Source organism: Ascidiella aspersa, chromosome 3 (assembly GCF_963924565.1).
Source record: "Ascidiella aspersa chromosome 3, kaAscAspe10.2, whole genome shotgun sequence".
Taxonomy (NCBI): Eukaryota; Metazoa; Chordata; class Ascidiacea; order Phlebobranchia; family Ascidiidae; genus Ascidiella; species Ascidiella aspersa.
Window position 1 is genome coordinate 27,118,420 of NC_139449.1, and position 23,274 is coordinate 27,141,693.

Here is a 23,274-nt window from a genome sequence, read left to right on the forward strand (position 1 = left end):
AAATCCGGCTTACAATAGCAAACCAGAGAAGCACCTCTGATAACCATGCGCACAGAATGCTTAAATGCGGCAAAAACCCTCAAGCAGTCTAACATATGCCCTGCATTTATAACCCCAGTAGTTGAACATAACTATCAATACTTTTTCTAACCCTTGCCGTTCAGCACAATGTTGTTGTTTTTTGACGCAGCAATGTCAACGAACATGCTTACGGCCACCGTAGCACAGTTTTGTTGTGCAATCCATAATCTCGAAAAAATGTCGAAAATTCCCCAGCTTACGGCTCACTTAAGAATTTGGTCGTTTCATAAACGCCATCGTGCTTATACACATAACAGAAACATTAAATATTTGAGTAAAGCGCGGTTCCACAAAAACAGGTTTGCATGCGCTTCTGCTAAGATTATACCCAGTTAATCCGATTTTTATTAGCAAATATTTTGCCAACTTGTACACAATTTATATGCACTTTGAGTTCTATACAAATACACAAAATAAATTAAATTTTATTTGCTCAAAATAGCCTACTTAAAGTTTTCATTCTGAAATACTGCATAGAGATACATACTTTATATATAGCCTTGCAAATTTTAATGTTTACGTTACACAATAAAAACTGTATGTGAATTATATTCCTCAATAAGTCGATTAAAAGATACCATTTGTACGCATAATTAGGCATCAAATTAACTGCAAGCAAGTTTTTTAAACTATACAGCAACATTCTATTGGCCTTTTATTTTAAGCGGAACGGGCGATTATCATAACAGAATTCTTTCCATGATAAGTTTGTCTTAAATCGGGCCTTTATATAAAAAAAACTGCTGCGGCTGTTTTTTTGCAATGAGCCAAAATATCAACCATTGCACAAACTACGTGACAAACGTTATAAAAGCGAATTGCCAAATAATTAACGCGAGACCGAAAGTTTCGAGCACATACCAACTGAAACCGAACTTTCGAGAATTTTCGCTTCCGCCCGGAGCCAACGTGATTAACAAATATGATACATCATGTAGCCTTAAGACAAGTCGCCAAAACAGAGTTAAAAATCCAAATGTTTCATTTGGAGAACACGATATATTACTTTCGTTCGATTTCGGGATTTTCCGCCTTTATCCTAAAACTATTAGATTGCCAAGGGTAACACAAATGCAGCAGCTCCTAATTATCCTGCAAAAAATAAAAACTGATAATTTGAACTGGGTATGGTGGCGAAACAGTTAAAAAATGTGTACTTAACGCGCGATGTAATGCTTGCAACACTGCGAATCCTAACCTTGGAATCAAACAGCATCTAATTAAGTATTACGTGACTTTCAATTTAAAGCTTACAACAGAAACATGCTTAAAAACGCGTTTGGCTGTAAATTAAACCGCAGGACAGAATAAATAAGAGACCGACAAAGCTCCCGGAAGAAAATACCTGTATTATGAAATTTTATTAAACTGACGCTCTCAGCCGTCGCAAATCGTAGACATTCAAGTTGTCAACCTAAGAACACGATACCGTGGTTTAGGTGTTAATGTATTATCTTGCGTTCATAATGGATTAATGGTGTAACAATAAACCTTTCGAGGGAAAACTTGAAATGTTTGGTTCTTTCATGAAATATTTTACAAGAGCAAGATTCTCTTTTTTCAAATTAAATCGCAGGGTTCTAGACGTATTATATCGGTTGCACTTTGAGTTAATCTGGAGCTTATATACTGCCAAGTCACGTATCCTTTGACGTATATTCAGACTACTTTGGGTCAAGAAGGCATGGCAGAAAGTCCAACACTTCCATAGGTATAACTCGTGCCAAGCAGAATTACCCTTTGACGTGAACATGCTTCCAACATTCAAATCAAAATTCTTGCCAATTTAAAATTTCACGACGTCGTAATTTTTTCCTTCGTTTTGTAATCAAGGCTTTTCACTTTTGCAGTTAAAGTAGAGTAATTTTCTTAGCGTAAGGCATATATTCAGAGATGACGTCACTAAGTTACGTCACTAAGGGACGTATAAAAATGTATCCCTTGAAACCCGAGGTTAGCGTTCTGACAAAGTGCACAGTTTAACTACATTTAAGGAGTGACGGGATTGCCATTTTTCTCCAGTGCGGCGTGACAAAGGGGTGTGACCTGGCAAACATTTTAACTGCAGTAAGGCGCACTTGCAAAGTGTCTTTTACCGAAACGCCTTTTCGGCTGGAATTCTGGTACCGGAACACGGAGCTACGTTTTTTCTTCACCCTTGGTTCTAATCAGATAACAAGGCCTATCACATATCAAGGCACTACTGTTTATGACTTAACAAAGCCAGACAAAGCCAAAACAGGTTTGTTTAAATTATGTAAAATGGCGCTGTTGTTGTTATGCATATCAGAGTGCCAACTTGAAAACAAGGCTAGACACAATAAGCTCTGCAGGATTAGCAGGAAAACAAGTAAAGTTGCGAAAGACATAAGTTTGTTTTTGCTAAGCAAAGCTCTTGAAGAAACTGTCAGGTACTTTAATGATCTTGATACAAAGATATACGAGGTGGTAAATCGGCAGAATGCTTCGTGCCGAGCACGGTGGTCTGTGTCTTGTGAACGAACGGATATTGCCGAAGGCAGGGATAAAAGTTTGACGTTTGACGTTAATTCCTCAGGTCATTTTACACAGTTTATTCTATAGTAACGGTTAAGCCACATAGGTACATTCAACACCAAGTTGTGCCACCTCTGCTAAAAATATATTGCAAAAGCAACAAAGCAGTTTTCTCTATAGTGTCTAGGGATGTTCAAAGTAGAATATCGAATCCAATTCTTCCGTTTATTTCGGGTAATTGGAACCGATATAATTTAATGATTTGCCGCTGATTGTTACGCATCATTGTACCAACGCGTGTGGTAAGTTGGCCTGTCGCTGCGGCGACCAATTTATAGTGCTTGCTTTAAATGTAACCTCGTAGTGCAGTGTCAGCGTTTTTTTTCGGGCAACCAATTACCGCGTCTCGCGATAACTTTCGTCTAATAATTAAGTGTCAATCAAGCATTATTGGGCGAGCGATCAACGTGTAATTTCTGGTGTGGAGTTCGCAATTGCCCTAAATGCGTTAAGTTGCAAAAGTAATATTACGTTGTAAAATGTGATGGCCGTCTACAAATTGCGCTATAGGGTTACTTCAGGTCAACTTTAGGCCAATATTCAGCGAGGTTATGCAGTTTTGCACAGCGTCAAGAATTAGTTATGTCAACAGTAACTTTGTATTCTTTGCAGTACATTATTTGATTGCATAACAGATCATGTTAGTCAAAAAAGAAGCACTAAAACCCAACAATGCTTTAAAAAACAGGACCGAATTGCCTAAGACTTCTGTGTGCAGTGTTTCATTGTACTCACTATTGGCAAAAATATAAGTTTTGGACACAACCTGGACAGTTGACATAATACAGTTTACAGAACTGCTTCAAATCAGTTGTGAAGAATCTTAAACATATGGGATAATTTTTTATTATAATGTACACATGTTAGCAAATTGTTTGAGCGATTTATTGCTGTGATTGTCGGCCCTGTGGGGTAGATTAAGATTAATCCCTTCCCCAAACAAAACCAAGGTTAGATAATTTAATAAAAATAGACTAGGATTCGCTATTCTGGATTCGTTATTATAGATTCGAAACCTATTATTCTAGAATACCTTGGGATTCTACTTTGAACATCCCTAAATTAGTGTCAAGCGAATTCATTTTATTGCTTGTATGAACAACAGACGAATAAGAAAGGACAAATTCGACAGGATTAGGGTTTAGGTGGTTTACACAAAACGATTATTTCGATGTGGCGTTGAATCATTTCTAAATCTCTCAGTACTTCGTATTCTTTCATGCAATAAAATAACTGTCGAAAATAAAAGTATTATTTGCTTGGTATCACGCCATTGTCTTCGGGTAATCGAAACTTAGCATTTGTAAAAAGACAAAAGAAACACATTCCACAGAAGTTGCTATACTTTCAACCAATAGCCCTACATATATATACAGTTAAAACGAATTACTATAATAATTATTCAGTCACTTCTGTTTATGGTCAAACATAAACCGTAAGCTCATAAGAATGTCCAGAACGTACGCAACGTTGACAATATTAAGTATTTATTTATTCATTCGATGATCAACAATGTAAGGCGTAAATGACACGTGGGTACAAACAGATATAGCTGGACGTGTATGGTGTAGTGGTATTTGCGCGCTCATTATAAAATGTAACGCCGTTTAAAAAAAGGTATCAAAATAAATAAAAATACCGCTGTTTTCCTTGCCTTAAGTTTTCTGTAATACAACAGGTTCAGTTTTTTTTTTCTATTTGGCGTGTCTTCACCTCAAAATATTTTTTCACACAGTCAGGCCAATTGCGAGAAAACCAAAGCTTTCAATCAACGGACCGAAATAGGCGGAACTAACGTTATAGTACAAAACACAAACATAGATACCTGAACACTGGATTGTTTTTGTTATTAAAGAGGTATCCCGATAAAAACATGACGTTTGTGTGGCCGACAAAAAAAGGATTACAAACTTGAAGAAAACGCAATGCGTGAAGTAAATTGAGTCAAAATATCTCGATGGCTTCTGGAATGGGAAAAAGGTGTTTTTTATGCGAGAATGTTTCAAACTCCTCTATGCCCTCTGAAATAGGACTCAAGTGTGACACCCAGCGGTCGGAAGTGCGTCGTCGATTTGGTCGCTTATGGGCAATCATGTCCATTTTTCTGCTTCGGTTGATGTCCTTAACCTTACAGAGGGTATTACATTAAATAGTTTTATTTTTATCGTTAATTACTATAATAATATTATAAAGACAATTGCCAACTGAAATCATTCGATTTTAGTAAGTAAGATACCGACTATTGTTCGAAGATAAGGCACGTGTCGAATAAACGCATTTATAGTTTGTAGTCCAAATGCCTTCTTTGAAGAATGTAATAGCGCCCAAGTTTTTATTAAATTGGATTATAGTAAGGATGAGCAATTAATCTTTATAATCACTGGGTTTTCAGTCACTTTTTACAGAAGGGTCCAGTCTTTTGTATTAGTTCGTTCCGTGTTAAGTGTTTGTGAACATAAATACTTTTACGAACATCTACTGAGATAAAAATACTACGTACATCGAAAAACGAAAAGGCAAAATTAGCGTAATCTTTTCTATCCTAAGGATGAAAAATGTACGAAACTTGTCGTTAAAATCAAAATTTTTACCCTTTGTAAAAAAATGACTGAAAATGTATGTAATTCGCTTAACATCGCAACTTCAAAGTGAAGTTTTGTCCACATTAAAAAATGGAAATAGTCTCAAGTTCGGTGACCCTAACAAGCAAAAAAAAATTTAAAAGTTGGAATACATAACGATTTATTACAGCAAATGCTATCACAGATGTCTTGAGTCTCACACAAGGTATCTGAAAATGGACGTCCAACTCAAGTTTTTTTACTAATATCAAGTCAAGTCCTGGTTCAAGTCTTTGCAAAAGCAAGTGAAATTCTCATAACAGCATTGGAATGAAAAAAGAAAGCGACCGACAATTTAAAATTGATTACATTCAGTTCTTGTCATTCATAACCCAAATTTACTAAAAAGTATTCAATACGAACAAAATAGCCATTTGCGTGCAAGCTGTTTTACCATGAAGCTCGTATGCTTGGGGGAGCAAAGGCTGACAACATGACAGCGTAGAACGACTCTTTTGAGGGGCGCGTCGTGTCTGTAAACCCATGCAAGGATATTTCTCGATTTCGATGCAACGACGCACGTGCTGATTCTGCAACAAATAAGAGGAATTCGTTGCGAAACAGCGTATAAGGTCATTGCTAGACAAACGGCCTTTTCGCACGCGATATTCCGGCGTTCTCGAAAAGATGAATCTGTTCGTGAATTTATCAGATAAAGTCGTGACAAGCTTTAACCAAGGACAATAACTACCCAGTATGCTTAATTAAATATTTTATATTTATAGCACAAATTTTCGATTTGGTTAATTTTGTATGGCATTATTATTGGTTCTGTAGTTTCGTGCTTAATGTCACCCTTAGATATATGTTTTTATGTTAAGTTAATACTTTAATTATTGCTGTTATCAATCATTAGAACGGAATACATAAAAACACTCTCATTAAACACTTGTAGCTAAGATTTTGTCGAAAACCTACCTCAACGGGCAAAATCGCTGGTCTGTTGTAACGGTAGAAATGTTAAAATAATAAAAAAGTTTACTACCTTCGAAACATGAACTCCCACTGACTCGGCTGTTCGCCGCTCGGGCTGTGGTTCGCAATCACAACCTGTTTACATTCAAGTCGAAGACTAGCTTCTCGAACTGTCAACGTGACTGGCAGACCGCTGGCCCCAGCCCTGCTGTGTTTCAGCACCTTTGAAACAGCGATGTCGGTGCAGCCTTCGCCTGTGTTTAAAGAGACACAATACACATACAAAAAGCAACGCGGTTAAGCCCAGGGTTTATTGTTTTGCGAGCTGCCCAATGAAATATTCCTTAGCACCTGCATTAGCCGTACGTTTAACTTTTAAACACGCGTTTGTTTGTTTTTTGAGCAACAGAAACAAGACACCTGTTAACTGTAAAACTATCCATAGGTTTTTCTTATTAATTTGATGTTAACTTGTAGAAAGCCATTTTGTTTACAATACCTGCAGAATAACATGTAAAATCTAAAAATGTATTAAGTTTAAAAAAAATAACTATGGTCATCTCCAAAACATACCAGTACGTTATTTGTAACACTGACCGAACTCAAATTTTCACCACAAGTAAGTAAACGGCATACAAACAAAAATCTGCCAAAGGGCTGTAATGTATCTATTTTAGAGCTCAGGGCTAATTTCGGGATCGAATTTCAGACTTAAATCGCTGCTAACCTTTTGCGAGTATGGTGGTGACGCTTCCCAAGTACAGGCCCCTTTCGGCGATCCGCTCTTTATTGATGTTTAAACTCCCACTGTTTCCGGCCCTTCTCAGCCTTCTGTAGACGAACCGCAGTGAGTTGGCGGTCTTTCGTTTCGTGGCTAAGGCCAGCGATCGCGGAGTCCTGCCACACAGTAAGCAGCAGGAAAAGCGTCCACATTCGAACCTGCCGTTCGATGAGCTATCATCGTCAAACACGCGGCCGATATCGTTTTCTGTTTGCGAGAACCTCGATTGAAAGTCCTTTTCCGCGTGGACGTCGGGATTCGTCGAATACCTTTGGCTAACGTTGCCCGGCAATTGAAACACACTCCGTGTGCTTAAAGGGGCCTGTTGCGGCAACCTGGGCAGTTGCCGGTGTGGCAAATGACAAACGCTAACAGCGCTGTTCGCCATTGACTAAACTATTCTGAAGTCCAAAGCAGCTGTAAAAACCTAAACTATAAAGTGGTAGACGCGCACTATTTCTTCAAAGATTTCTCGCAAATCAACCAGCCTACATGACAACACGCACAGCCACAGACAGTTTATAGTTAAACGCCCGAAAACCGACCGAAGGGTTCTGTCAGCAAGTCGGACTGTCACGGCCGGATGACGAGCTGTTAGCCCGCCGTAAGCAAGTCAGCGAAGGCCGACAAAAGTATGCAGATCGTTTTCCGCGCATTTGCGAACTTCAGTCACGCGAAGCCAGTGACGTAATGGCTTGCCCGCGAACAAACGGCGACGCGCGACTTACATTGCACTGCATTGAAAGGCCTAACAGCAATCGCCTGAAACGTAAGGTCAAGGGTAAATGAGCCTTTTATATTGGCAGGTTAATTCCGCCTGTAAATTGATAATCTTATAGTTTCACAATAATCTAAAGTAAAATCCATTTTCGAATACAACTGCATTTCATCTGGTTTAATCTGAATTGCACCAGATTAACACTTGCAATGTACATTGCGAGTAATCAAATCATATTTCAAGTCACGAGGGCTTATTGCTTATGAGACGGCAAAGCAATCTTGCGAATGTTGCGTGTAACGAGAAACTTGAGATGCTGCTGACGGATTTGAACAGCTTTAACCTCCACCAATGCTATTAAATATTCAATGTTGACAAACGTTAACTTATTATAAACAGTTGAAGTTTTTATTCGTGTCAGTCGTTGAACCAAAAAAAATAAAAATCTTCTGTTCTGCAACAGCTACTATATTGCCTTGCCCCCAGGACAGTGTCAGTTACAAGAATTTCATTATCTCAAGCTGATGCTTAGGCGCATTCCAGAGCTAATTGAAGCGCATATGGCGGATATGAAATGAAGCTAGCTCATATATCGATTAGCAATTATAGCTATACTCACGAGATCGATTTGTTTTCGCACCACTTATAACCGTTTTCAAGATTTTATTAAAAATTTGGTCGAATTTGTAGAAGTGCCTTCGTAGTTTTACGAAAGACGCGCGAAAAAGCACGATTTCACAGCCACGACCGCCATCCTTGGTAGGTGCGGCCCAAAACATTGGGGTCGGTCGCCTGGTCGATCAGGCAGTCCACCTGTTGCTCCAAGGAGAGGTTGTCATGGTCGAGCTGCGCGCGCACGTTGCCGTGCCCGGCGTCGCCTGTGGCAACCGAGCAGTAGTGCTTGTAGAATCGAACCAGATCGGCGTTGTGCTTGATTTCATCGCTAAAAATGTTAGCACAATAGGTTAAATTTCTGAGAAAGAGTTTTATTAAAAAGGACTATAAATCTGGTTTAAGTTACATTTTAGTTGCTTATGATAATTTTGTGGCAAGTGAAACTATGTTGATAGCTTCCGACCAAACAAAAACGCTGAAGAAAAAAAAAACATTATTAATAGGTATTAACAAAACAAAAGTAATAATGTGGACACTGGACATAATATAAACATTACTTTCACTCGGTTACTTCCAGGTTGTTTGAATCAAATTACTTACGCAAAATTATGCTGCCCTATAAAATAATGCTATCTTACCACGCATTATCCTTTAAAATGCAATATCTAATTTTTGTAATAAAATCACACAATACAGTAGGTTCTAAGAGTACGGGAACTGACCAAGTAATGTTGACCGGATTCCAGCCCGACAACTTTTGCTGGACAATCTTGATCTTGCGTTTAGCATACCAAATCTTCGTTTCTTCCCCTGTTTGAGCGCTGGTGCCTTCCGTGTGGCGACTTTTCTTTGCGTAGATCTGTAAAGGGCAGTATTGACACTTAAAAAGGGAATTTTAGCCTTGTTCTTCCACATTATTACTTATATTAAAAGTTTTGAATATTTGAAGAAATTGAATATGCTGGAGATTGAACAACGCCTACATTGTCTGGTTTGATTTATTATTAAACAAACAAATAAAAAAGATTTTACATTGTTTAGACGTTAAAATGTTTGATATGAGAGGGAGATACATAATCCAACTGTATCATAAAAACTGAACACAAAATGGTCTACGTGTGTGTTTGCTTGCTTAACATAAATAAAAACGATATAAAATGACAAGGTCAAGGAGTAACACAGGATGTCGTATATGTCCTTTTTGTGTATGTTTCCAGCTAAGGCAAGGTGTACACAGTGGTACAACAGCATTTAAGTTAACATCTCCGTTTGAAAAAAGGTTCACCAAGCTCATGCAAAAATATTAAACAGAATGCGAACTGATTGCGACATATAAAAGGAATGCGACACCAATTCGCCGATTAGCAAATGATCATACCCAGCAGGAATGTCTAACTAACCTCGAAAGATAGATCCGATGAAAAAGATGAAATTTCGACGAAAAATAAGTTCGATTTTTTAAAACCTTCCTATTATTATTAAGTGACATCCAATTAGCGGCATTATCGCTTTAAAAAAGCTAGCTTTTCTAGCTTTAAAGCGGCATTGTCGAAAGAATGTTTCTACCTGCCAGTCGACCGACGGGTCTTTGATGAAAACGTCAAGTAGCGGGACGATCTCGTGCGACCTCGAGCGGAGAGCAGAGAGGCAGTGGACCATGAACTGACGGAACTCGCCGCACTTGACTGCGTGCGGCCGGAGCAGGCTCGTCAGCTGTCTAGTGAGGCGGAACGGCACCAGTTCCGGTACTGGGAGGCTCTGCAACGCATTTCGAGTGAAGATGTTAACAAGCAAAAACCTGAGGTTCGACCATTGCTTTGTACAAATTAATCTACAACCCACAGCCTGATATTTAAACAACAATCTATCCTACTCCAAATGAGAAATGACAACAAATTTAGATTCAAAGTGTTCTATTCTAATTTAAAGCTTCGGAAAATTAGCTTTTGTTAACACTTTGCTTAGCGTTCCCAAATACTTAAAGTTTACTTCGTTATTAAATCTTGATGTCACGCTTCTCCGGGACACAAAAATGTCACCATGATATAAAATTTCGGTTACTGTTCGGCCCCTTTGTACTTATTCCAAAGGCAACCGAATAACCCTGTGAAGCCCTGGACAGTTTTAAAGTATGCTTTCTCAAATATTATGCACAAATAGGTACATATATCTGTAGTCTGACACTTTTAAGCCTTATGGACCAACAATTACAGGACATAGGTTCTTCGGATGCACTAAGCCAGGTTCAGCAAACTTTTGATATATGGCTGGATAACTGTAAAGAGTGTCGATCGCGGGTGGATTTAATTATTTTTTCGAACTTTATTACCCAGGTTGTCGTTTAACAAAGAAAATGTACTACCTATATGCAAAAAAATGTACTGAGTTAAGTATAGTCGCTTAACTTTCATATATTTGAGTTAAAATTACACGTACTTTATTTTCATTAATGAAACATGCTGCGGGTCGAACTTTGGTGGCCCCCTGAACTCAGCAAAATAAAGAACTTTCATGCAATCAAGGCAAGGCTATATAAACACAGAGATTTCAACTCCCGGCCTCCGCCAAACCAGAACCATCGCTCTGAAAACCAAGCTATACGCAGGCTCAGCGGAGAAAGAATCTCGCCCCAACTAACCTCGGTGGCGGATCCAAAGGCGTATCCGAAGTCAATGCCGACGGTTCGCCCGCTCGTGGTGGATATCATGAAGTTACATGGGTGTCGGTCTCCGATGCCGAGCAGCCAGTGAACCACGCACATGCACGAGTAGGAGGACACGAAACGCTTGCGGAGCAGCACGAACGATTCCGGGTCGGCGCTCATTCGCAGGTAAACCTCTCTGACCGAACGACAACGTTTGTGTGTTAAGAGCTGGTGGGTGGGGGTATGGCGTTGACACGAAAAGCATTAGGCGCGGGTGATTTTTAAACGGAAGTGTTTAACATATGGAATGCAACAACAAGAAATAAATCTCTTTTGGTCATTCAGGTTGTAACAAAAACTGAGTGTTTTGTGGATATAAAGTCTTTTGTGGATATAAAGTTTTTAATTTTAATTTTTTTACTCATGATGCCGTGGCTTTAACAAATGTTATTTCAGTGTATTGAACTTTTGTAACCTTAAAAAACGTTAAAGCGTTGAAAATGAAAAGCAACAAAAAAATCCAGCAATATAAAACGGGTTTTAAAAAATGTTAAATACCTGAGTACTACGATAGAAAAAGTAAAAACAAAACCCCAAAGGTACACAAACAATAAAACTCAAAGTTTAAATCATTGGACTTGAGGAACTGACGATGCCAATGTAGACGAAATACATTTTCCAAAAAAAATGTTGATCCCATGTTTCACTCAGGTTTTCAAACTTTCAGTTTTACTGTTTATACGCGTCAACGAAGCAGTGATCGACAAGCAGAAACCTACTGTCAATGGGTTTTAGATTCCATAATGAAACACCATTTCTAACAAAGGTAAACACAGGATAGTTTAGCACTGTCTGACTATAGCTTGAAAAGCGAGACTGGCAAGACATGTTATTTTTGTACCTGAAGTGACGATAACAATCGATTCAGCAAACGACCTTATCAACGAGCCACAACAATAATACGCGGAGTACCTGAGCATGTTCCAGGGCAGTCGGTTCTGCGCGCGGTGAAAGCGATCCACGACGTCCGCGTACGAACAATTCTGCACAAACTTGCCATACTCTTCGACCTTGTTGCCTCTCGATGCCTTTGTTATCTGCTGCGGTACCCACGAGGTTTTGCTCAGTTCGTCCACAACGCTTCTGCTGCAAAGCGACAACGATAACATTAACCCAATAATCTTGGTTGAGGAGTATTTTTCTTTTTCAATGTTGACAGTTAATGTTTTCAAGTTGACAAGCTTTCGCACAACCGTGCTTTATCAGGGCAGAGTAAGAAAACTTTTTTATGAAGCACGGTTAACCGAAATCGTGGCCAAGTAATTCTTAGGGGGGCGCAAGCTCTATGTTTATATTTAATTTTTTTGCAATGATTCTATTTGTTTCGTTTGGGTTGTAAAAAATCTTCGCGATGCGCGAATCCTGGGTTTTCTACTTTTGTTGACTATTCGTTTTAGCCCGAAGTCTCTTTAACTGCCATTGCATGTTTTTATATCATCGAAGATATAACGGCCCTATTTAGTTAGAATTTTGCTAACTTATAGATAAACGATAAAAGTTAACCCCTGTTCGAACTATTTTTTATCTATATTTTAGAAATGATAGCAGGCTATCAATCAACAGGGGGACTTAAACTTTTTTTCGCAAATATATAATGTTTTGTAATATTGCCGTTGTATTGTGCAGGGCTGCGGAGTCGGAGTCGGGACTCGACGGAGTCGGTTTGTTTTGCCGGAGTCGGACTCGAGTAAGACCGCGTAAAACTACCCGAGTCCCGAGTCCGACGTGCGCATGCGCAGTATCAATTTTTTTAACTGTTAAGGCGGCAAAATGTAAGTTAAAAAAAAGTAAAAGTGTAATAGCAAATGTGAAATATTTTTAAACCATGTAATGCCGGTGGATCAATTATGACACCAATATGAGTGGATTGCAGAAAATCCACCTAAATTTAGTTGCGTAAATGGGTAAAATACAGGTTGTAGAGTCGGAGCTGGACCCGGGACTCGACAAAATCTTACATTTGGCCGGAGTCGGACTCGGGTGTATTTTTTTGGCCGGAGTCGAACTCGGGAGTCGGACTCGGGTTGTTTTTAACCGACTCCGCAGCCCTGGTATTGTGTGTCGTCACATCTTTTGAAATACTCTAACGCAACGTTTAATTTTTGCGCTCGACAACACAGCCTGACAACTTTGGAGTAAACGCCCTTACAAAATATTTGTCAATATCAGTTTGATAAAAATCAATGTGTCGAGCACCAGCAATTTGTTGTGTGCCCAATGCGAAAAGCCCCCTGAATTTACAGTTTAGCTTAGCGCCAATACAACCAATTAAACTCCATTTTTTCGCGCTTCGCGCGATCGACAACAAACTTTACTATGTTCAAGTTTGCTAAATACTATTTTAGCAAACTTGAAAAAAAATTAAGCAACACTGGTCTAGGGTAATTATACGGAACTCGATTTCAGCTTTTGTAATGTGTGAAACGTGACCGAAAAATTAACCACCTTTTTCTTTTGACGACCACTTTAGTTGTCAGTCAAGGCAATTTTGTAAGGCATACTGATAAAAGGACACCAAAAATGTATACACTATTATAATACGTGTCGAACAAAACAAAGGACTTTTTGAGAGACATATAACATTTCGGTAGCCAGTGCGTAACACCTTCATTCAATAAACACATAAAATTTTTGCGAACTTCAAGAGGTATTATAACAAAACCTTGGTAGACATGACACTCTGCAAGACGTGTGTACAAGGGGCCAGAATTTATTCGATGGATTTGGCGATACTTAGAGCTCAATTATATGGTTAGCGACCAGCCTCAAACCGTATGACGAGACAAATTAGGCGAAAAATTACTTTCCGTTTCACTTACCATCCCATGCGTTCGGCTTGCTGCCTCATGACATCGAGGAACGGCTTGACGTTTGGCACCCAGGCGATCAAGCCTACTTTACTGTTGATTGGGATCACCTAAAAATAACCATGCCAACTTTAGTAAATCTAAAAAAATCTGAAATATGTACATAGCAGTATGCGAGTTTATGCCAATTTGAAGTCTTTTTACCGCCAAATTCATATTTTTTCTAACAAACAAATTACCATACAATTTAACAGCCTATCCAATAAAAGTATTCACCTAAAACAAGACAGCCAATCAAACATCAACCATAGCGCTTTCCAGATTTATACCCATTTTCTAAAAGTGAGTTGGACAAACCTTGTATAGAAGTATATCATACTTAAAAAAATTGTAAAAATCGCCTCCAAAACAAACGTGGCATGCGCGAACTGTATATCGGTGGTTATCGTAATTGGTCGAGCGATTCCACATAATAACTGCAATTTAGTAGGACTTGTATATTTTTCTTGTGGAGAATCAAATTGACCTTTAAAGATGACCTGAAGTATATTTGAAAATATCCACACAAAGCTTCCGATGTATCCATGAGATGCGGTAAAAAACAAGCGTGTTGGATTATAGCAGGGGTGGGCAATTATTTTTGACAGGGGGCCAAAAAAAGGGATCTGAAATGCTCATAATCAAGAGGGTGATTTCTTGTAAAGAAACTATAAACATATTAGTTTTGACAAGCTGGTATAGTATTTGGAATAAGTGTGGCTGCCTTGCAAGTGTAATTTATTCAATAAAATATTCTAGAATTAATAAAAAAACATATAGGCTTATTTTGACTTAAAATTTTTTATAGAAAGCAAGCTGCGTTTCAGATAGAATTGTTTTGCGGATTGATTTGGTCCGCGGGCCGTAGTTTGCCTAAGTCTGGATTAACGTGATGTCGATCCTGAACTGTTTTATTTACCGCCTTCTCTAAAAAATACTTAACGCGGTACCTGATAAGTTACAATGGAAAAGTCCCTTTCCCTGCACGACGCATTGTCTAGAAATACATCGTTGACAGAGTCGAATATCTGCTCGATTCGTTGATCCTGGCGCAGGTCTTCGCCGCCTAAAAACATAAAGAATGTTTTACAAGACTTTGCAAAAGTACTATAGAAGATTGTTTAGACATGTCTCCCAAGCTCCCGTATTTTCGAATGCCTTTGGTTACACGATTGTGACATATTCGTTAGCTTGATCTTAATGCTCAATATAAAAAGCCTGAAGTATTGGGTTACCATTCTTCGCTTGAAATTTGGTATTATTTCGCCGAAAAAAGGAGCGCTGTGGTACACAACTGGTTCTAACAGAATAAGACACACAAATAACTAGCAAAAAGTCCCTCCAAAAACAAATGATGCACATTTAATGTTTGACATTTAAAATATTGCTAAGTAACGATACATTCACCAATCATTTTACGTGAATGGCATCTTACTTTGTCAAGGTATTTTAATATAGATCAAATCACGGAAACTCTACCACTTAAACTACAAAGCCTAAAGCAAACAGTATTTCGGCAAGCTGTGTGTGCACAACTCCAACTGTTTTAAAGCGTTTGGTGGAACACACCTGTTATATAAAAGTGCCGCTTATAGGGACGAATTGCATTCTTACTCGCGGCCTAAGCATAACGAAGTCCAGCTCTGTATGACTCACTGAAACAAATCTCGTTACCTTTCACCAGGAACACGTGATCCTGTTCGTCAGACCCGCGAATGATGACGCGGCACGGATGTCGTAACGAATGCATGACGCAAACACGCTCGTCGAAAGCCACAATTGTGACGTGATACTCGACCAGGGGTCGCGACTTTCCGTGATATTGTCCTACACAAAATATGACGCGTTTAACTACTACAGAAATTCAACTCTTTTAATGTCGTTAACTCTGAGAAGAACGACTAGATTTACTAGCCTGTTTTTAAAACTTAGAATTTAGAACCTTAAAATAATTAATGATGAAACAACACATAAAACTACGTAACAGTTTGCGTTCAAGTCTCCAACAAAAATTAAAAAACGGTGATACTCCTTTTTGCTTTAAGGAGAAAATTGATTACATATTGTATCATTTAATTATTAAAATCAATCCTCTAAACGTTAAGCTACCTTGTCGTCGCTAATTACCAATAGTTAATAGCCATTATAATACAGAACACCGGTCAGTAGCGTTAAATATATCGATATAGTATATACTGTAGTTGTCTAAAAAACGACGGGTTTCTAATCAGCTATTTACTGGCGTAATTTGTTGTGATCTAATAGAAAGTGTTGGATTAGCTAGTGTGAAACATCGGGTGAGAATGTAAATGAATATAAAACAAACAAATGCAGATATAGAGATGCTATTGACAATAGAGGGACCAAGTAACCGATTTACACAAAATTTGAACTAATATGGATGACCGGACTGTTTTATAACTTAAAATCTTCCTTCGGTACGTAGTAAAAACTGTACAAGCGAATCCAGAAAACTGTACCCAACTATATGTATTGAAATACAATAACATGTTGTATTAGGGTTGTAGAAAAACGGCAAGTTAAAGGGCGCCGTCGTGTGAAGTTAACGAGCGGTTTTAAATTCTCTGCTGCGGCTACAAAACCTAGGCCGGTGCGATAAACGCTCTTCTCGAACTAGATCGGGAATTAAAAACAAAAAAACATTTTTCTACAGCCCTAATATAACGTCACATTTTAACACAACATAAATACATAAATCTTGGAACAGTGAAATACATAAATCTTAGAACAGTTTTCAACCTTTACGATTTCCATCCGCACTTTTTTATTTCAGAAAATTTCCATCCGCACGAAATAAGCACGGTAAGTTTGCAAACGTTAGTTTTATTTGTAAAATAACAATGAAAGGGTTTTTGTATTAAAATCGTGTCCCTAAGGTTTGACCGATATAAAATAGATAGCTCAAGCTGCAATGGACCACTATACGAGACATGGTACTGTACCTGTAACGCATAAGTGGGTGCACCAGCTTATTTGATTACTGTATTTCACATAAAAATAATAACATGCACCATTTTCATACGCATTACGTTTTTTTAGCCGCAGTGAGTACCATCCCACGGGTTAAAAAATACTGTCTTAGAAGATCGAACGATAAAAATCAGCCGTCACCCGGTATTTCTAGTTCGCTGTCGCCACGCTGAATTCCCTGGTAACCGGCCAACCACGGACTGTAGTCCTGCAGTGACTTCGCTTGCTCCTTAAATTTGTTTTTCATCTTTTCGAAGAGGGCGTCGGCCTTCTTCCGAAAGTCCCGCATCTGTAGCAGAGTGCTTCCGGAAGATCCGCCGAAGAGGGCGTCCACCTCCGCCTTAAAGGCCTGCGTCAAGGATACTTATTTTGTTTTGTGTATAGAGATATACATTGGATCGGTAACCCAGATAATCTGCATTTTTAGCATATAAACGGTGGACTCAATCAGTGACAATAACAAAAGCTTTTATTCCTTGAGAAGCGCGCCGCTTTGAACCAACAAGGTGTTAAAACGTTTTTTTTTTATTTTGGATATATTATATTTATTTATTTTACATTTTTAATATTTATTTAGAAATTTATATTATTTTTTTTACCATTTAGAATGATGTTGCCATTCAATGGCGGAAATGCCTATTTTTTTTACAAGTTTTAACACCTTGATGGCTAATTGCTGTTAGAAGCGGTAAAGCTTCTCAAAACAATTTAGAACTTTTATCGTCGGCATTATGTGTTCTGTTGGAGAGTCAGATTCTGTTGTGAAAACACATACTAAACCTTACAAAAGCTTTATAAGATTCTTTGCATTTATTTCGACAAGTGCGGATATCACCTTAAGAGGTACAAAGCAAACCAAAGATAATAGTATTATAATTAAGATAAAATAAAAATCACATCCTTATACTAAAAAGAATAGGTTGCCCTTGGCGTTAGTTTTAGGTTGACGCAAATTCGATAATAACACCTTGTCAAAGTATATTTATTTTCACAATCCGCTCAAGCCTAAGCAAAATAAAAGGCTAAAACTTGAGTCATAGTTTGCATACCGTGCATATTCCTAAAGCTATGTCCGAAGCTTAAAAAAAAGCCAAATTGCCATTTGTGTAACATAGAAACATACTCTTTAATTCAAATAAGGTCTCCAGTCATGGCAATTCGGCACTTCTTAATACCATGACTTGATTTAAACGAAAAGAAGAAAAACAGTTTTTAAATCTAGCGGCTGACCGCCACAAATAAAGCCGTAAGTAAGACAAAGCCTTACGGTAAACCAGCAAAAGTTATATACACACAGTACGTTAAAGCCACATACGAAAAGACGTTGTAATAGGGTTGATAGTTTTTTTATACCTTTGCAAATTTGGTTCGCAACTGCCCGACAGCGAGGGGCGTTTGTGACGCAACAGATCCGTACAGCGACGACGAGCTGTCTTGCTTTGTGACGTCAGAATTGGCGTGTTCGAAGAGCTCCTTGTACATGTTCTGATAACTTGTAAGCAACTGGCTCGTGGTGGCCTTTTTCCGTTCTTTGTCGTTCCACAACTTCCAAAAGGCGCTTTTCCAATCCTAAAAGCACGTGAGTATTTAGATTATTGGGCAGATCGGCCGGGTTGTACCACCAAGTGCTTTTTGAATCAATAGGTTACTTGTTTTAAGGAGGACCTAACAAAGATTGCCTTTCTAGGAAGACAACTCATACAGCGAATGTGTTGGATGGTCCAGGACTTAATCATCGGCCATTTAGCTGAAAACAAAACTGTGTTTTTAGGGAAATTTCAACTACACTTTGCCTAAATACGTTTCGTCAAATTTAACAGAACTAATAAACATATACATATTTTAACGACTTAAAAACCTTTATATTAGCCAGAAGGAAACTAAAATAGACGAATGTAGTTGTGGATCCTATCTAAAGTTAAAAAAATATTTAATATAATGTCTAAAAGATTGAAATTCTTAATAAGTGGTATGATAAGCTGATCAAACGATCAAATCTTTTTATTTATCGAAAATTTTGGTCGCCTTAACTATGCTTGAAAGAAATGCAAACCTTAAATACGGTGACGGGATCACAAATTAGTTGAAGCTGGGCGATGAAGTCTCTGGCAATAGGAATCTCGTTGTGAAGGGATGACAACAACCTGTAGCAATAAAACGTCCGTGTACATTATAAGACAAAAATACCACTACATCTAGCGATGGATGGTGTTAAGTTTCCATTTTTGTGTTTTCCTTTATCAAACCCTGCTACTTAGTGGTGTGCTTTGCCTCGAGCAAAAATGTGTCTTTTATGTCTTTATTTGAGACGTACTTTTTTGGCTGCGTAAGTTTGAGTTTTACTATTATCATGTTTCGCTGATTATCAGCACTGTTTAATTATTCCTATTCTATTTAAATAACGAACTATTAATTGTAACTCACCATTACAAGACTTTGAGAGAAATTCAACTTTCAAATGGATCGGCAAATGTAATGTATAAAGAAACTAATAGATTTACTAAAAGCCTCCAATGCTCAAGAGCGGTGAAATGACAAAAAACTTTATTGCGGTCCTAGAAACGCAAAATTTGTATTAGTCGTATTTACAGTTATGTATAAAAACTATTAGGTTTATAAAGTTGCCCGTTCACACCTAACATTTACAGAGTAATTTTGGAAATATTAGAGCTCCCTAAACATCAACAATACTGATAGGTTTTCTGTCATAACGCGTTCTACACGTAGTCTAACTGCTGGTCTATCAACAAACAATAGAAACGCAAATGTTTTTTTCACAATGTTTTGGCCGAAAAAACAATTTTACTTTTTCACGAAGCTCTTGTTCTTTTTCCCGGCTTCGGTCCTTTTGAAGTCAAAACCTTCCTGCGCTGCGCACAGGGGGTAGATCACTGCTTGGGGGTAGTCTCTCGATACGTGCGTCATAATCGAGTGGACAAAGGGCGCCGTGGTGCGGTCGAGCAACGCCACCATGTGGCCGATCCAAGCGAGGAAGGTCCAGGTTGGAACCGATTTGCTCTACAAGAACGGAAAATTAGATACTTTTACTTTTAACATCGATATGATTTTTAGGGATAGTGAAGCATTTAATTTTAAGTTGTTATTTGCGACTCTACATGAGATAGCCGTATTAATAAAATTTCTAATTAATGACAAAATGAGCGCATATCGTATATAATAATGAGTTGCTCCATATTTCCTTACTTAACCTGTAACTAATAGAGTTCAGATAACAAACCAAATTACAAAGTGAAAATTTAGTCGCAGATCCCAATAAAAATGCAAATGAGCAGTATAAAGGTTGTGCGATTGTAACGCTTGAATGCCTTTATAGGACAAGTGAGAGCTTTTGTAGCAAACCTGCGTCAGGCGAAGCATGGACTTCTTCCATTTCGTGAAGATAGAGACAGAGATTTACGAGGTAAAAAGTTTCGCACCTAAGTAACAGCAGATACGCGCCAAGTCAATGACACCGAAAAAACAAGTTGAATGGCAGCGGCATTTTGCAATATTATAGCGGACTTCAGCCATAAAATAGAAATAAGAACAACTTTAACGTCGGAATAAAACGCTGTTCGGAATAAGACTAAAATAGGATTAATACATAATAGTCGTAATACCATCTAAATCGGAATAAATCATAAACCCTTCGGAATAAGACCTAAACGGCCAGAATCAGGCCTGTATAACCTTTTACCTAACCCTAACCCTTTGTAATCCCGGACAGAGAACATTGGTGGCTTTTACTAGCATATTCGAAAAACGACCTGACAATTGTGTTTTAAACTTTTTTGCCTAATTTTTTTCGGAGTAGCAGCAGAGATTGATTTTAACAAACTCAAAATGCCAATAATACATATATTCTCTCTTTCCACTTTGGTGTAGATTTTGAAAAAAATTGCTGTATTATTTATACTCCTTCCTGACACCTCCGGGAACGTCGCGGCACACCTGGTAGGGTCTAGTGGCACATCGGTTGCAGAACACTGTCTTAAAGAGAGGGCATGCTGAGTCACGTAATTAAGTTAAGCACATTTCTTGATCATTCGACCGTGAAATCGACGTATCGGGTAAAAAATGCCGTTAGGTTTTCTTGAACATTAACCAGAAAGGGTGGCGAGATGGAGCTGTTGTTTAGCCATCCGAAAAATAAAATTATTCACTGACATGTAACATCCTGCTCTCACAGGTTTCTATTAAAACAAGGAACTCGGCGACGACCAATCTCGCCTGACAAAAAAGACAACAGTAACAACCTCACCTCTTGTACGAAAGGGCCCGATATAGAGTCACCGAACTCTTCAGCCATCTGGAGCAGACGCGGGAACCGCAAGGTGGCGACAGAGCGCCCACCCCCTTGTATGCACAGCGATCGAAGCAGACATGTGGTCATGGTTGTGGCGTATCGCACTCGCATAGAAGTGTTTTCTGCAGGCAAAGCAGGATTAGTGCCAACAAAAAGCCTTCTCCTTAAGCCAGTGGTGCATAACCAGGGGTCCTCGAATCCCAAAGGTCCATTTTTCTAAAGGAATCAAATAGTTCTTGAATATAACTAAGAGTACATTTTATTTTTACCTGACGACAAAACTTACTTAACTTTATCTGGTATTTACAAATTGTAGGCACCGTAGTGAAAAAAAACACTGTGCATAATATGTGTTGTGAGTTTCCCAACGATATCTACGTGATTTCTGATAAAACAAACACGATACCTAAGCCCTTTTTATTATATAATGTACAGGGTTTTTTAGTTAGCGATAAATTTAAAAAATACGAGGCTCAATTTTTCAATAATTCCGTCTTCTTTTTGCGATTGACATTTTCCAAAACAGCATTAAAACAAAGATACGATTAAACGGCCCTTCGTCCCAAAACGCTTGTTTCGCCTTACCCGGCATATCTCGTATCTGTCGATCGCAGAAAGACGCTAATTTGTTGAAGGCTTCTTGCCGAAGATCGGCGTCCGCGTCTTCGCTCAACTTAACCGCCTTCTCGTAAAGTCGGTAGGCGCTATCACGCAAAGACGACTCGAGGCCGACTGAAAGAACAGCAAGCAGAATTCTTTTATTAGGGTGAGTTTTGATAGATAAATATTATTAAATTTGGGGTTAACGATAAAGTTTTGATCAAACAATTGGCTCAAGCTTCAGTAATTTTATTTTTTTAAATTAAATTAGTCATTATTGCAGTGGAGGTGAGATACGAACAAAGATTACCCTTAAGCAGCCCATCGACATAAAACTGTGCTTGGAACCGTAACTACAATCGATAAGAGATTCAGCATACTTTAAAAAAAAACAAAAAAAAAAACATGGAATATCGCTCGTTGTTCTTTGATGAACTGTATAGGTTTCCACTTGAGTCGTGATAACGTTAAGGTTGATTTTTGAAAAAGATAAATAAAGTAACCTCTCAAACCAAATTGAGCTAAATATAATTTATAATCGATAAAGACTGCCATTTATATTAATTGTTTCAAATCGCTTTTCTGTCTTGCCTTCGCTCGGCTGGACCATATTCTTTATTTCGTTTCTCGTTTCCTCGTCGTCACCAATTTGCTCCAGTGACTGTGACGTCATATCGTAAGTGGTGGCGAATAGCAGCTGGTGTCGAACGTGGGGAAAGTCCACTCTGTATACACTTAAGACGTTTAAACAAAAGCCATTTCGTTCCAACTATAGAAACTCTGACTGACAACAATTGCGTTCCACTTTTTACAAGTGATGCTTAAATTTACTCCGTCACATTAACTGAAGATGATACAAGCTCGTATCGAAACGTCTTAATCAAGATGCTGTCGATCTACTGGACCTTTTTGGCTTTGCAATTTATTATTAAGCTACATTACAGATCCGTGCCAAAAAGCCATTTCGTCGAAATTAAAAACATGGTAAATGGTTCTCATAATTGGCTTAGGTGTCAGTTAGTTTCCAAACATATTATCAATGTTCTATTGGTTTTTAATGTAACATGTAGAACTGGAGTGTAAAAAAAAAGCTTTTTTAATGTTTGGTGAAATATAGACATGATTTTAATTTTAGATGCGCAAATTATTTTTAATGGAGTAAGACTATGAACTGAAAAACGTTTTACTTAAAAGTATATTAGTATGCTAAAAAAAAAAATACTTGCTATGGATTGAGAAACAATTGCATTTCAAATGCTTCAAAAAAATTAAAAAAAAATTGCATTACGATAAGAAACTCACGTTTTCGATTCGGCGACGTCTTGAAGCGAGCGAAAGGCGGCCGCGTAGAACTTGGCGCTTGAGGTTGCACCTTGCCGCGCACCAAACACCTCCAGGTGGCGCGCGCGAGCGTGGTAGTACTCGGTGGTGGCGTGGGCGAGGTCGACTCGAATCTCGGCATCCGAAGACTCGTAGTCCTGCAATATAAGTGCGTTACGTTCATGCGCGAATTCGCTGAAATCTTTATATTTGTGGAAAT

The 23,274-nt window shown here is 38.4% G+C and overlaps 2 protein-coding genes across 2 annotated transcripts in view; both read right to left on the reverse strand.

Moving 5' to 3' along the window:
- Nucleotides 1-4,142: 4,142 nt before the first annotated feature.
- On the reverse strand, nucleotides 4,143-7,679 carry LOC146161258 (uncharacterized). Its single transcript, XM_083385690.1, has 4 exons — nucleotides 6,901-7,679; nucleotides 6,244-6,427; nucleotides 5,653-5,788; nucleotides 4,143-4,764 (listed from the first exon to the last, which is right to left on the reverse strand). Exons 1-4 carry the CDS (start codon nucleotides 7,340-7,342, stop codon nucleotides 4,582-4,584), a joined length of 945 nt encoding a protein of 314 aa, XP_083241816.1. The 5' UTR covers nucleotides 7,343-7,679; the 3' UTR covers nucleotides 4,143-4,581.
- A 258-nt stretch (nucleotides 7,680-7,937) lies between these two features.
- Nucleotides 7,938-23,274, reverse strand: part of LOC146161259 (DNA-dependent protein kinase catalytic subunit-like) — a 52,976-nt gene continuing 37,639 nt past the window's right edge. Inside the window, exons 68-83 of the mRNA XM_083386114.1 lie at nucleotides 23,037-23,212; nucleotides 22,326-22,459; nucleotides 21,720-21,866; nucleotides 21,090-21,256; nucleotides 19,635-19,846; nucleotides 18,882-18,972; nucleotides 18,182-18,397; nucleotides 16,970-17,177; nucleotides 15,512-15,664; nucleotides 14,788-14,903; nucleotides 13,811-13,908; nucleotides 11,904-12,077; nucleotides 10,926-11,127; nucleotides 9,854-10,045; nucleotides 9,010-9,146; nucleotides 7,938-8,615 (exon numbers count right to left, since the gene is read on the reverse strand). Of these exons, the coding sequence (XP_083242240.1) occupies nucleotides 8,408-8,615; nucleotides 9,010-9,146; nucleotides 9,854-10,045; nucleotides 10,926-11,127; nucleotides 11,904-12,077; nucleotides 13,811-13,908; nucleotides 14,788-14,903; nucleotides 15,512-15,664; nucleotides 16,970-17,177; nucleotides 18,182-18,397; nucleotides 18,882-18,972; nucleotides 19,635-19,846; nucleotides 21,090-21,256; nucleotides 21,720-21,866; nucleotides 22,326-22,459; nucleotides 23,037-23,212 (2,631 nt within the window). The 3' untranslated portion in view covers nucleotides 7,938-8,407. The remainder of the gene's footprint in view (nucleotides 8,616-9,009; nucleotides 9,147-9,853; nucleotides 10,046-10,925; nucleotides 11,128-11,903; nucleotides 12,078-13,810; nucleotides 13,909-14,787; nucleotides 14,904-15,511; nucleotides 15,665-16,969; nucleotides 17,178-18,181; nucleotides 18,398-18,881; nucleotides 18,973-19,634; nucleotides 19,847-21,089; nucleotides 21,257-21,719; nucleotides 21,867-22,325; nucleotides 22,460-23,036; nucleotides 23,213-23,274) is intronic.